Source organism: Alligator mississippiensis, chromosome 5, assembly GCF_030867095.1.
Source record: "Alligator mississippiensis isolate rAllMis1 chromosome 5, rAllMis1, whole genome shotgun sequence".
NCBI classification, from domain to species: Eukaryota; Metazoa; Chordata; order Crocodylia; family Alligatoridae; genus Alligator; species Alligator mississippiensis.
The window spans coordinates 49,627,569-49,643,215 of NC_081828.1; the positions used below are offsets into that span (position 1 = coordinate 49,627,569).

The 15,647-nt window shown below is 46.4% G+C and overlaps 1 protein-coding gene across 1 annotated transcript in view; it reads left to right on the plus strand.

The window, feature by feature from the left end:
- PAPPA2 (pappalysin 2) overlaps positions 1 to 15,647 on the plus strand; it is a 188,553-nt gene that overhangs the window by 127,044 nt on the left and 45,862 nt on the right. The window contains exons 16-17 of the mRNA XM_019500187.2: positions 439 to 652; positions 13,783 to 13,951. Of these exons, the coding sequence (XP_019355732.2) occupies positions 439 to 652; positions 13,783 to 13,951 (383 nt within the window). The remainder of the gene's footprint in view (positions 1 to 438; positions 653 to 13,782; positions 13,952 to 15,647) is intronic.

Here is a 15,647-nt window from a genome sequence, read left to right on the forward strand (position 1 = left end):
CCAAGACAAGGTACAGATGAAAGATCTGGGAAAGAGTGAGGAAACGATGAGATGACTGGGATGAGCATGGTAAGCAGCAGTTATAGCATGCTAGCATCATCAAGTTTTGTTATAAGCATCAGAGCAGAGAGGAGGGTTAAGGGAGTGGAGGTTGAACAAAGTTTGAGGAGCTTATCAAGTTACTTTGCAGAGAGGCTTGCTTCATGCTTTAGGTGTCGCTTTATTAACTTACCTCTGGGCTCAAGCAGTCAGTTAAGGATTGGACCACATGTCCAGTGAAGTCAGTGGTTTTGTTTCCATAGACTTCACTGGCTTCAGCATCAGGCTCTGAGAGCAACTTTTGCAGGTTACCAGGTTTCTAGAGATGCATTTGTTGCTTGTAGCCCTGATGTAGCCATCCTGCATTTTGAGCATGCTCTGCTTCTCTCTTGGAGCTAGGAATGAGTCAATGGCTGACCTGCCTTGAGGATGGACTCTGGTCACTCCCAGAAGCCTACTGCAAGCTGGAATGTGATGCTCCTCATGCAGTTGCCAATGCCAAGCTGCTGGTCAGCGGATGCCTGCAAGGGAACCATGATGTGGGTTCTGTCTGCCGCTATAAGTGTAAACCCGGATACCACGTGGCAGGGAGCATGGCAGGCAAACCCAGGAAGTAAGTGTGAAAATTTCCTGTCTCAGCAGTTTTGCCCATGTTTCTCTCATCCCCTTCACATGTGTTTCCTCACTTCTGATGCTTCATTTCTGATGCTTACCATAGCAGTCACCAAAGGGGATATGTTATTTGCACACTGGCTTAGGAGCTTAACTGTGTGCAGTTCACAGATTTTTTTTTCCTGGTGTTCATGTGCGTGTGCTAACACACACACACAACATAAAGAACGCCCCTCCCCCCACCAATGAAGCATGTGTATTTGCAACTGAGCTGGTAGAAGCAAGATGTAATAGCCCGTTGTGCACCCCTTCTGCCCCCCACCCTGCAATGTTGTACAGTCGACCGCACTTGTGTAGTCGACATCATCATCATCAGATCTCAGGACCTAAGCATGGTTAGACTGAATTTGCACTTGTATAGGAGACATCAAAGAAGAAGCAAGAATTTCTCTCCACTATACACCCAGCACTGCTAGGGGCACCTGCTCCCAGCTGCATGCAGTAAACTCAGAAATGCAGTGGTGAAGCTGATCTGGGGGCACTGCCAGCGGTTGCCTTCCAGAGTTCTGCCTACATTGTGTTTGAATGCAGTAATGACATGCAAGTGAATGAAAGCATACTTGAAAGTGGGAGCACCTGGCCCTGGGGATGTGGTGTAGACTTACTGTCAGCATCTTCATGAAGTCGCTATGGTGATTCCATAGATAATACCTTCCCTCATGGCCACCTATCCTGCATAAACTTCACTTTAAATTGTGGTTAGTTCTGTTGAATTCAATGAGACAGTTCACTTGCTTAAAGTTAAGAATGTATGCATGTGTTTGGAGACTCCTGGCTTTCATCAGTACACAGCTAATGATCTAGCCTGAAAAATTGTGAGGTTGAAGTGGTTGTCTTTCACATGAGTAGTAAACACTCAATTTTGAACATTTGTGGTCATGAAAGATCATGTAGTGGTTTTCCTTGGAGATGGCAGGTTAATCCTCATATCCTAGTTAAATTTCAACTCAGACAGTTGTATGTCCTTTGGGGAAAATATTCTCCAGAGTGGGAGAAGGTAGTGGTGATTCAGTGGCACTGATCTCTGGACTAGACCACTACCATGATGCTAGAGGGTTCTGCAGTGTCTTTTTGTGTGGCATCATCAGCTGAAGTCCTTGCCAGTTCTAGTCACTGAAGACTTCATGGCAGCTTTTGTATTCTCCTCAGTTTCAAATCAGGTAAGTACTCTCTAATTGCTTAATTTCCTGTCCAGTTTAAATTGAATGTAACTTTCATCTTCCCTTCCTCCTCTTACTTAGATAACAGTGTTTCTATGCACTGTGAATAGTGGCCATATTTACCACCCTATAGTTGATGAATTGGTTCTTGTACACACTTTACAAAGTGCTAGTAAGAGGCCTCAGACTGCGAGGAGCTAGACTAAAGTGCAATCAGTATGATAAGGAGTAATTGCTTACAAACCACTTTGCATACCATGTGATTTAGACCTGGCTTTCTCAAGATGCAATTTGATTAATGTTATTGTTAATTTTAGATATTATCACCATCATCATCACCATCATTACACCTAGAAGCTCAGGTCACAGACCAGAGTCCTATTGTACTAGATGCTGTATAAACACAAAACAAAAACATGGGCCCTTTGTTACCATTAACATAAATGAATATATTGAGGTCCTCATCTACACTCCATTAATGTCAATAGGATCCCTTACTTGTATGATTATGTCTTGGTTTATGAATCAGTGTTGGAAGCACCTCAAGTGTCATCTAGAGGTTACTAATTCATTAATCAGTCATACCTCTTAGCCATCTGCAATCAGTAGAACATGTTGCCTTATACCCACAATATAAACTGTTCAGACCTGCTTATCTATTAACAGTACATGCTGTATGCTCCCATAAAAGCACTGACTGTAGCTGTTAAGGAGCTTTCCTAGCATTATGTCAAGACTCTTCTTGAATTATGAGATGAGCTGGGTGGATGGCACCAAACTTAACTGGTTGTAGTGATAGTGAGGAGTGAAGGGGCTTGGGGCCCAGGGAAGGCCCCTAGGTATTCTGATGGCTGGATGGCAGTGTTGGGTCTCAGTGTAACTCGCTAGAATGAGGCTTTGAGCATCTGAAGATTTTGCAAACCTATTGAGCTCTCTTTGCAACGTAAGTTTGAGTGGCCACTTATTTCATACTAGCAGGACCTGGGCAGAGCATGTTGCAGTGCAGGTCTGCCCCTCTAGCTCTTGCCATGCCCCTTCCACAGTCTGGAACTCTTGTCCCCCGCAGGACCTGGGTGGGCTGGCCACAGTGTGATCATCACTACACACAAGGACTTTAGTGAGGGTCCTTCTATTTTCAAGGTGATTCATTTTAAATGAAAGTTGTTGTGTTAACTGTAGATCTGGGCTTGTACAAATAGGTGGTCTTTAGGTGCTGTATTGTTGTGTTTATGCATTTGGTAGATCTTATTCTTTCTGTAATCCATTTTCACTGTTTTATTTATATATGACTATAGCACTAAAAGCCCCCAATCAGGATCTGGGGCATGACTATGCTAGGCACTGTACATACACATTAAGAGTCTGTTCCCCAAACAGGTTATCATCTAGGGTGCAGACAGAAGTGACATTGTTCATGAGATCCGGCCCCTGAAAATGCCTTATAGCCATGACCTAACGCACACATGCACAGGTGCAGAGCACTTCTAAAATGGCCAGCCATGCAAAAAATTAACCCTCTTCTAATCAGGTAATAGATTATGGCACTGTGCTTTAGAGCATCTTTGGGAACTTGTGTTCCCTCAAGGGTTAATTTTCACTTAGGGGCAGATCTGTCAGTGAAGAAGTGAAGGGAGCAGCAGCAGCTGTGGGGCTGCTATGCCCAGCCTGGGCTGGAGGGGGGAAGGGGGTAGAACAGAGCCCCCTCACCTGGGAAGCCCAGCCCCAGCTCCCTCCAGTACCCCTGTGGGGGGCCTCAAGGCAATTTCTCCCCCCCCAGATCAGGTCCAGCATAGCACCCCTGCAGCTGCTGCTGCTCCCTAAATTCTCTCTCCTCTGACAACCCCAGACTGGGAGGGGGGGACAGGGCTGGAAAGAGGGATGGTCCTGGCCTGCGCCCCTGCCTGCTGGCCAAAAGGGCTGGTGCAGGTAGGCTCAATTCCCCTCTGACCCAACAAGCAAACTTTTGTTGGGTTAGGGGGTGCTCTCACTCATAATGTTTTCTGTAAAGCGCCATGAGTTAGAGCAGGGCCTTGAATGTCTGTCAGTTCCCTTAAAGGGACAATTGATCAGGCCGACAAATGAAGCACTATAGTTTTAAAGATTTTCAGGGGTCTAGAGATACAGATATGTACTTGATGATCAGCTCTAGGCCCCTACATACTTTTAGCATTCTGGCCTGAAGTGACTTAACCAAGGTCATACAAAGGGACCTGTGATATGCTCCCTTCAAACCCTACTTCTTCCCTTCCTCCAACCAATTACCCATCCCATTTTTCTGAACTCCACTGTTTTGTCACTTACTGTCTCAGACTTGGATACTGCTCCAGTTGCATTGTAATTCCCTCCGCTCTGTTTGTTTGTTTATAATTGATTTTTACTGGTGGGAATGCAATTACACAAAAATTTGTTTTTAAATATGTATACAAATTCTTTCTCCTAATCTCCTTACTATGTCTCCTCGAATTCCCTAACAAAGCTGCTACGGCTGATTACCCTAAGGTGGAATGTAATTAGGTAATAATGATGCTGTGTATAGATAGAATTGCTGTGTGCAGAGTGGGGGGGGGTACAGGTTGCAATGCCAGTGTTCATTTAGCATTTCCCAGTGTTAGTACATTTTCCTTCTAATAATAATGACATATGAACCCTGATTACCTTAATTTTCATAGATATTAGGCCTGGAAAAGACCTCGCGAGATCATCTGGTCCAGCCCCCTGCCCAAAGGTCAGGAAGTCAGCTGCAGTCAGATGACCCCCAACAAGTTAATCATCCAAACGCCTAAAGAGTTTCCAGTGCTGCTAACACTGGTGCCAGTAAACAGCTGTTATCCACATTAAGAGTTCTATAGTAGAAAGGCCTCCAGCTACCAGTACCATTTCAGCACTACACTATCAGATGAGTCTGACTGACTAACTGCAAGAAGTAGGGGAGGGGTTGATGATACTTTGTATTGGGGCAACTGTGTGGTTGGGATGGATGTTAGACAAGCTTCTGGGCAGCCATACAGTCAGTCGAGTAAAAGATATCACCAAAAAAAACCTGGCTTCCTGGGTATTTCCTGGACCATCTTGGCTACAATAACAATCTGACCCAGTTACATATCTGATTGACCAGGCATTTAAAAAAAATGCCATGGGTATAAGACCCTACACAAGCACTTGCACCTTTAGGCTATGTCTGCCCTTCTCTCTGTAGTGTTGTACAGAGTACCACAAGCAGTGTACCTACATGAATGTACTGCCCTTAATTATATATTCTACTTAATTATATACTCAACTTAATTATATACTGTACTTAATTATATATTCTACTCTTAGTAGGGCTAACTAACCTGGTGGAGCACTCCTCTGAGGCAGCTATGCTGCTCCTGATATTCAAGATAGCTTGGGAATCTCTTCAGGGCTTGACCATGTGATGTGTAGATATGCCCTCATTTACAACAGTTCATCTGTAGCATAGGGGAAGTTGTTAGAAAATGCCTGTACTATACCAGCCTGCCTCCTCCTTCTGGCTGCCAAGAGCCTGCTCAAAAGAAGTGAACTTTACCAGAATGCTGTGGAGGCCTCCAGATTAAGAGAATGAATGAGCTGCAGGCAGAAGCCCTCTGCCCCATTCCTGTAGAGCTCTAATGGAGGGCCCAGTCCCAGTGCCATCCCAGCCACCATGGTAGATTATTGTGAGGAGTGCAGATGCTCAGAAACTGGACCCCCCACCATGCAGGGCTTCATAGGTTTTAACAAAAATTCTGGAAGACAGTGAGTAGTCAGTGCAGAACATGGGTCAGGAGGTTTGTGCGTGTCCAGCAGCCTGTCCCACCAAGGAGGAGGCTAGTCCCATCCTGCATTAGCTATTGCTTCCAAACCAGCATGAATGAGTACACTCCCTGGTGACCAGTTGAGGAGATAGGAGGCCGACTGCTTCTTAAGGGAGTTTTGCTATAGCTTTGAGGGGTAGTGACCCTTGCCTTTGGCATGGAAACAGCAGGGTCTGGAGTGACTTCTTGTATAAGTGAATTCCCAACTGTTGCTCAGAAATTCATTTCAGTGGGAGGCTTCATGGTCAGTAAGTTGTATTCACTAGGGGTGGGATTTTTCAAAGCTGCGTAGGGGAATAAAATTAATGGGAACAAGGCATCCTTTAGGTTGCTTTGAAAGTCTCAGCCTACATTCCTTTTGGCATCTGTCTGCCTCAAATCCCTGTTGCTTCCTCTCCTCCTCAAAGAGCAAACCTCAGAAGTATCTCCTTAATGTCCAATGAGGTAGACATAAGATACATAAGAGGCTGAACAGCAGACAGGTAGGTGAAAATTTGAGGCTGGGAGCCTTCCAGCACTAGCCAAAGAATATTTTGCACTTTACCCTCTCACTAAAATCAAAACATCCATGAGACACTTGATGAAATCAATCTTGTCATGACCTGCACGTCTTCCAGTGAGATGTCTGATCTATCCACCGTCTCACCTGGTCCAAATACTACTGTGGATTGAAGCAGACCATGGAAGAGGAAAAAAGGGGGATGTGGGGAAAATGAAATGGAAAGAGTCAGCAGGATGGGGGCTGGAAGCACTTGAAAAAGGCCACCCGGGGTAGACGAGGACAAGAGAGTGCAAGAGGGTATCCAGCCATCATACATTAAATGGAGGGCCAGGATACAGGATTTCTCTTTCAAGCTGTAGACTGACCATCCCAAATAAAAATGCAAACAGACATCTTTCTAACAGAGCCATAAAACAGGGGAAAGAAAACATAGGCTGCCAAATGGACTCCAACTTACACCTCCAATGCCACTGATAAAGATTTACAGATTTGGAGTTGGTTGTTTCTTGCCCTCTGTGGTTACACGACAAAAGGGAGGCAGAAACCTGACATCCTGACTTTGCTTCTATTTAGTTTCCCAACAAGTACCCTCTCTCCTTCTCTTCTCAACTTCAGAATCCTTGAATCTCCTGCTGCTGGCAGATAATATGAGCTGTGGGGTAATTTATTGAAGTCCCTCTTGGCCTTCTTACAGCAGATCCTCTGCTCCAAGTCCTGGCCACTCTAATACGCTCCTGGGAGCTGGCCAAGCTCCCTGCTGCACAGTTTGTGGAGTTTGAGAGACTGACATTCATGCCTTCACATCAAACACAGCTCTTGCAGGCCTCATAAGTCTTCCCAGCGGCCTTCACATTCTGCCCATTAAATGTCTGATTGAAAAACTTGACTTTCCCTTTTCTTTTCTTTTTTTAACTATATTTTACTATGGCTTCTGGCTCCCGTGCTAATCCTAAATAAATGTTGCTCTCCCTCATTAGAAGAAATCAGTGTGTCTGTATTGCACTGTTCAGAGCAACTACAGGTTTTTAAAAGGGCCAGCTCCCCTCACCTCGACATTCGCCTCCCAGTGCCTCTCTGTAAACTGGCTCCTTAGCATGCTTGTGTCAGCAGCACAGCTGGCACCCTCTACCTTGGGGTCAGGTAAGGACAAGTAGCCAGGAGTGGGGAATTGGCTGTGGGTGGGCACCTGGAGACATGAGTTACTGTTGAGGGTCCAGAGGATGTGCAGTGTGTGTGGTGGGGCAAGGAAGGAGGAGCTGGCAATGGAGCACCTCCAGTGCCAAATGCTCTCAGACTCCTGGAATATTCCACTGAGGGAGGTCAGCTTGCTCTGTGATAAGACTGGTTCAGTAAGCCAGAGCAGAATACAAGGCAGGCCCAAAAAAGAGACAGCTGCAGCATTTGCAGTATGGGCAGCAAGCTGCACTCCCTTCCCTAGTTACTTCTGACAAAGTAAGATTTTCCCTTGCGTGGCTTGGGCAGGATGGCAGGGAGCTGCAGGCCTAGACGTGTTAATTCCAGCACCACATCAAAGTAAAAAGCCGTGTGAAAGCTAAGGATCTTGCAAACCACACTGTGCACCTGTGCAAACTGAGCATTCCTTAGATAGGCCAGAAGCTCCGGGCCCCTTCCCTGCTACAGCTCTCTTCTCTGGGAGTTGCATTGCTTTCAGATAAGTGCCTCTCATTCATTTCTGAAGAGCAACAGTGACATACAGTAGCTAGATCATTTATTCCCAAGGGACTTTTTGGTAAGAGCATGTATATGACTGTCAACATCTTAATAGGATGTTTCTTGTTTAAAGCATATTGCTTCATGACTGGGATTTTTCATACCAGTGCAACTACATCTGTGTAGTGACACCAGGTCAAAGTCCCAGTGTAAGTGTGCTGGACTGGCGTAAGAGAGGGACTTGCCTTGCTGTGATTTACACTGGTAAATTCCACCATGCTTTGAGTGCAACCACAGTGAAGCAGCCGAACTGGAGCAAAGAGCTGTAGTTGAAAAAAGTTTTTCAGTGCAAACTAGATTGTCACCCTTTACCACATTGTTCCAGCTTTAAAACTCTGAAGTTCTGAAGGTTGTTGCCAGGCAGTTGACCCCCAAGATTTCAGTTTTGTGCAAATAGAGAATCAAAGCAAACCAAGCAAAACCTAATGTTAAGTAGGATGTCTCAGCAGGGTAATGAATACAACTTCAGTCTAGAACAAAAACAATTAAATCAGTGATGCATTTAAGCCACAAAAGTTCACATCCAAATCTAGGTTTCCCCAAAGTTTGTGTGGTTTCAGATCCATTCTGTTGATTCAGGCCTGCTGCTGATATATTTACTTCCCTTGTATTGTTTGCAGCTCAGATACTTGTAGTATGCTACATAAGCTGGTCAGCAGGGTGGTCTTCTGAATAAAACACTGGTCTGTTTTAAACTGTGATGGTGCCACTGACCTTCTGGGTGACCTTGTGCAGGTCACTTCTACCTTGCTCTACCTCCCTGCCTTTGCCTTGTCTATTTGGATTGTAAGTTCTCCAGGGCAGGAAAGATCCCTCCATGTGTTTGTATAGTGTCTTGCACAATGTATCATTGAATGTGAAACTCCATGAACTTCTCAAATATAATGGAATATAGAAAGTGTAACCAACTAGAAACTGTCCCAGCTGAGAGAAATGCAAAAAAGAAAACAAAGGAGCGTAAATCACAGAAAGGCAATGGTTTCAGTTTTAATCTTGAATTTAAAAGAATCATGCTGACAGTTTCCCTTAAATAAAGTGATCCCTTCTTAGCTTTAGTCTGAGACATGTCCATTTGTAGCCCTATACGTGCTCCAGCACTTTGTAGCACTAAAATAATTAGAACACCAGTGCGGGTATACACACATAGGTAGCACCCTGGCTGGAGTGCTACAATATCCCTGCAAAGACATGCTCTCCAACCAGGGGGCAATAGGAGGCTGTTCCTTTGCTTCCCCCTACCTGTAAGAGATCTTATCAGTGATCCCAATCACTGACAGCCTGTTCTCTCCCCTGATGGGAAAGGGAACTGGGCAGGCTGTGAGCCTCTCCTGGACAGCACCAGCTGCCTGATGCCTCCCCAGTCTCCCCGGAGGCTAATGAGAGAGCCGCTGCTGCCCTCCAGTGTCCCATCGGCAAGTGGCAGGCTTCTATCCAGCTGCTGCTGGGACACCACTTGTCCTGGGGCCCTGGCAGCAACAGTAGCCTTCTCTGTTGCCTCTGCCAGAGGGGTAGCAGCTGTCCTTGCTGACCCTGTGGCACAAGCAGCCCTTTCTGTCTCTGCTGGAATGGGAGCAGCAGCATGTTTTGCTGTGGAAAAGAGAGCTGCAGATCCATGTCCTAGCTGGGCGGCAGCTGTGCTTCCTGGTGGGCTGTCAGGAGCCAGATGCTCTCTTTCCCTCTCCTTTCGACAATAATATAAGGAGGGGCAGGTGAGAGGCACCTGCCCTGAGCTCCAAGTTGGCACTGGAATTGCCCCCACTCCTGCAGAGACCATGCCCCAGCAGCATTCCTATGCAGGGAACTCCAAAACAGACCCTGGTTGCTGTTGCTTTAGTTTAAGAGCAACAGAGCTGAATCAGGCAGAGCACACGTGGACTAGTTAGAAGTTCCCAGCTGGGTAAGGCTGGTGCCCCCATCCTTGCTCTCAGACCTGTGCCCTTCCCACTTTTGGAACCTGTGTCCCCTGCTCAGACCCCTGTGCCCACCCCTGCTCTCCTGCAAAGTTTGCCTTGGGTGCCTGCTCAACTTGTTATGCCACTGCCCTTGGAGCACTATGGGAGGCCGGGGGACCAGAGATTCTGTCGTGCTACGTGTAAGCGTTCAGATGTTACATGTGGTGCTACCAAGTGTAATGCTACAGAGAAGTTCCTTTTTGAAACAGGAGCATTTTAGTGGTGAGTCCTCCATTTTGGTGGCTCCACAGACACACGAACATAGGCACCCTTGCATATATAGTGCTAGAAATGTAACGTGTTTAAGGCTGTAATCATATAGCATTAATTTACACCACAATCCACTTTTGTTCCCACTCCACCCACACACCAACCACTGGGGCCTCCTGGAAGTCCTATGATAAAAGCATAGGGCTGAGTTGTAGTGGTTAATTGACTCCACATGAAACATTTTGCATGAAGCATGCAGAGGGTGCCAGACTGCCCTCGTCTTTCCTTAATTTTTTGCCAGTGTCAAGCCATCATTGGTCAGCGGAAAACTTCTCTTACTGATATAGCCTAAAGCCATAAAGATTTAGTGTGCTGCCCAGGGCAAGGCAACTTGAATGTGCCTCCAAAATAGCCATGTCAGTAGTAGTATGCTGGCACACTGTTGGCTTGTACAGCTTTGTAGTGTAGACCGGCTCTTGCTCTGCTGTTGGGGCAATTTCCTTTACCAGAGCAGGGTTATGAGAAGTTAATCCAACCCTTTGCCTCCTAGCCTTATTTCAACAATGAAGGCAGAGTAGTTCCTTTGCTTATCAGATTCTGAACATATTTAGAGGTGGGCAGGATTTGGGTGTATCTGCCCAATAAATGTTTAGCAGTGGCTTCCTAGGTTTGTTTAGCAGTGGCTTCCTAGGTTTCTGCCTATTGATAGTAGAGATAGGAGAAGTGAATTAAAGAAAGACGGTTCCTGGAAAATCATACTAGATAGGTTAAAATCACAAGAGCTATGGATCTTCATTCATGAAGACGTAGGTGTTGATCAGAAGCTGGAGTCTCCAAGAAGTGTTCCCAAACTCAAAAAGTACCTCTCAGTTGTTCCCCATGTGTGATGGCATGACATATAGATCATTGCCAGGGATCAGATTCTGGAATAAGTGAGCCTCTCTTGTATTTTTTTAACTCTTTCATTACTTCTTTGCAAGGTTTTCTTGTCTTAGCAGCACACAAGACAATGTTAATCTGTTCTGGCATGACAGTTCCTCTACCAGAAAGGGATTGACAGCTTTGAATGGAGTGAAGAGTTTGAAGAGTGGATAGGGGGAGGAATTGTTTAGGGTGGCATGACAAGGACTAATCATGGAGCTGGAATCAACAATTGATGAGGCTCCTTCTAGTCCCATATTCCCATGAAGGGGATGAAGTTAAGGGAAGGAAAATGTCAGCTGTGGAAGGTTAGTGAGATAGATTAAACAGGCATTATCTCCCCAGAGAGAAAGCATCACTACTTGGGACAGGTAAGCCTAGACTGGACAAAGCACTATGAAATGTGCAAAAGGGACTAGAGCTAGAAAGAGCAAAGGTGCAGGAGCTACAGGTTTTGGGCCCTGAGTCAGCCAAAGGCTGACATGAGAAATGAATGAGACCTGAGCAGATTCTGAACACTAAGCAGGTGGTTAAATGTGGCTGAATGGGAACAGATTTCAATACATGCTTAATTGAGTTGTTCAGGTGTGGTTTAAATATATAAGATACAGATTCAGAGAATTCATTAAGCTTAACTTTAAGCATGTGCTCATGCCTCATTCAGGTCCATGGGATATAAAGGCATTGCTGAAATGAGGCTTTTGATGTCTTTATTCTTTGATTCTGTCCTTAGGGAAAGATGCTCTGAAGGCTGTGCTATGCATTTTTAATGATCATTTGCATGCCTATGAAAAGGGCTGCCTAAAATTGCCCCACATTTGTATTTCTAGAGGGTGTTACTGTTGTCACTCCTCCCCCCTCCGTTTCCTTCTCCTGCTCCTTTTTGGCCTTGTGCTGCCTGATAATCAGCACGTGTTGTGGGTCTGAATTCAGTTTCCATCCAAGATCCAACTAGTTCTTTGCCTCAGTGTTCCTAAGTGAGGGACATGACAAGTCTCTCACTGGGGTTGTAGAGAGGCAGCAGCAAGGCGCCAGACTTCCATATGTAAATCCTGAGATGGTGCAGAGTCACTTGGAAGAACTGGATGCCTTTAAGTCGGCAGGCCTGGATGAGCTCCATCCGAGGGTGCTGAAGACACTGGCTGACATCATTGCAGAGCCACTGGCGGGAATATTCGAACGCTCGTGGCGCACGGGCCAAGTCCCGGAGGACTGGAAAAGGGCTAACGTGGTCCCCATTTTCAAAAAGGGGAGGAAGGAGGACCCAGGCAACTATAGGCCAGTCAGTCTCACCTCCATCCTTGGTAAAGTCTTTGAAAAAATTATCAAGGCTCACATTTGTGAGAGCCCAGCAGGGCAAATTATGCTGAGGGGAAACCAGCACGGGTTTGTGGCAGGCAGATCGTGCCTGACCAATCTAGTCTCTTTCTATGACCAGGTTACAAAACGCCTGGACACAGGAGGAGGGGTGGATGTCGTATACTTAGACTTCAGTAAGGCCTTCGATACGGTATCCCACCCCATACTGGAGAACAAGTTAAGAGGCTGTGACGTGGATGACTACACAGTCCGGTGGGTGGCGAATTGGCTAGAGGGTCGCACCCAGAGAGTCGTGGTGGATGGGTCGGTCTCGACCTGGAAGGGTGTGGGCAGTGGGGTCCCGCAGGGCTTGGTCCTTGGACCGATACTCTTTAATGTCTTCATCAGTGACTTGGACGAGGGAGTCAAATGTACTCTGTCCAAGTTTGCAGATGACACAAAGCTATGGGGAGAAGTGGACATGCCGGAGGGCAGGGAACAGCTGCAGGCAGACCTGGATAGGTTGGACAAGTAGGCAGAAACAACAGGATGCAGTTCAACAAGGAGAAATGCAAAGTGCTGCACCTAGGGAGGAAAAATGTCCAGCACACCTACAGCCTAGGGAATGACCTGCTGGGTGGCACAGAGGTGGAAAGGGATCTCGGAGTCCTAGTGGACTCCAAGATGAACATGAGCTGGCAGTGTGATGAAGCCATCAAAAAAGCCAATGGCACTTTATCGTGCATCAGCAGATCCATGACGAATAGGTCCAAGGAGTTGATACTTCCCCTCTATCGGGCGCTGGTCAGACCGCAGTTGGAGTACTGCGTGCAATTCTGGGCGCCACACTTCAAGAAGGATGCGGATAACCTGGAGAGGGTACAGAGAAGGGCAACTCATATGGTCAAGGGCCTGCAGACCAAGCCCTACGAGGAGAGACTAGAGAAACTGGACCTTTTCAGCCTCCGCAAGAGAAGGTTGAGAGGCGATCTTGTGGCTGCCTATAAGTTCATCACGGGGGCACAGAAGGGAATTGGTGAGTATTTATTCACCAAGGCGCCCCCGGGGATTACAAGAAACAATGGCCACAAGCTAGCAGGGAGCAGATTTAGATTGGACATCAGGAAGAACTTCTTCACAGTTCGAGTGGCCAAGGTCTGGAACGGGCTCCCAAGGGAGGTGGTGCTCTCCCCTACCCTGGGGGTCTTCAAGAGGAGGTTAGATGAGTATCTAGCTGGGGTCGTCTAGACCCAGCACTCTTTCCTGCTTATGCAGGGGGTCGGACTCGATGATCTATTGAGGTCCCTTCCGACCCTAACATCTATGAATCTATGAATCTTAATTTGAACTTCCTTTAGGGAAGTCTTAACCTGAAGCCACAGAAGTAATTGCCCTTAATAACTGAGGCCTTCCACTTGGTTGCTCAGGGATGTCTTCTCATGTGCACAGTTCAGTAACTATCTTGTGTGCATGTTTCCCAGGAAGTTCCTGAAGATTCAGTGCCTGGAAAGTGGAGTCTGGGAGGAAGGCACCTGCGTTCCTGTGCTGTGTGAACCACCCCCTCCTGTTTTTGAGGGGATGTACGACTGTACCAATGGTTTTGAGCTGGACAGCCAATGTGTGCTCAACTGCAACCCCCAGAGTAAAAGGGTAAGAATGACTTCTTTAATAAGTAGCACAGAAGCAAAACAAGCCAACTCCAGGGCACCCTGGTATTGCCATGGCATGGCCTGAAGACAGTGTATTTGCCTAATGAGACTTAGTGCAAAGGATACCCCCATGCAGCTCTGAATTTATTTGTTGAAATACAAGTTCACAGTATCCTGGTTGCATTCATCAGCTTGGGTGGGATTTACTTGGGAGTCAGGCAGAGAAATTTTCACTGAAGCTTTTTAAGTTGGAAGAGCATTCTTTTGCTATCCCCTTAGTAGCACTTGGGACCCCCGCCTTGTAAACACTGAGCCACATGCTTAAATATACATCCACAAGTAATACCTCTGACATCAATGGGATAATTCTTGTGTCAAAACTAAAGTGGAGGAGCTAGCTTGTGAGTGGAGCTAACATGAGGGACCTGAAAAAGGTCCTGATCAACAGAGCACTTCAGTTTGAAAGGGATTTAAGTATGTGCATAAAATTAAGCACATTAAGTGTTTTGCTGAACTGTGAACTAGATTTGTTTGTTCAGTCTGAACTCCTGAGAATTCAAAACAATCTGGACTGACTCAGGTTCCTGCATTTGAAACCAAGTCTCTCTCAACACTTTTACTGGCCCACCAGCCCCAGATCCTTTTGCTGTAGAAGGTGAATATGGATTAAAATACAGAGCTGTACCAGATCTGAATGTTAGTACTGCTTTTTGATTTATCATGCTGTTTGGCACATGAGCTAAGGAAGAAAACTGCTCTTCTCCTGGCTGGGCTGTTGAAGACCATTTTAGTTCAGTAACACTGAAATAGAGTGTGTGTGTGTGCGTGTGTGTGTGTGCGTGAGTGCGTGTGCGTGCGTGTGCGAGCACGCACACAGCAAGTGTTACTGGGTCAAGGACAATGACAGGGGGCATTTTGGCTCACAGCTTGTCTCTTTCTCTGTTCTAGTGAAAACATTCCAACTCAAACTGAGCCCCACACCTCACCTGGCCTTGGCACGATGATCTGAAAGCTGCTTTAAATAGTTCAGTGTAAAATAATTCAAAAAGCTCAACTTCAACACTATTTTTAGCAAATGAATTTTAGTCTCTAGTCTCTATTCTATTCACAAACTACCTGTAAACTTTTTGTAGTCTTCTAAAGATCTGTTCAGTCCTCAAAATGATTTGGCAGATAGTTTCCTATGTGAAGAAGGTATCACTTAAAAGTTTATATACAGATTAGTCTAGTGATTGAGGAATTAGCCTTGTGTTTGAGAGAACTGGGGTCAGTCCCTAACTCTGCCACAGACTTCCTACTATGGGTTAAGGGCGGGATGGGCGAAGTCTGGCTTGTGGGCCAGATGAGGCCTGCAGCAGACTCCATTTCCCAGCACCCCTGCCTGCATCGTTGTGGCCAGGCTCCATGGAGACCCCAGCAGTGGCAGCAGGGCCGGACACAGACATGGGCCAACTGGGCGGCTGCCCAGGGCCTGGACAATAAGAGAGCCCGAGAATGGTAATTTTTTTTTCCTTGTCCAATTATTATTATTATTATCATTATCTCAGGCAAAACAAGGCCCAAAAGTAAAAATTCACCCAGGAGTCTAGGTACGGTGCTGAGCAGCAGCGCCGTGACAGCACAGGGCCAGGGTTTCCATGGAGACCAGACCCAGCAGCACTGGCAGGGCATGCAGCTGGGCAGGGAGCCACTCCGGG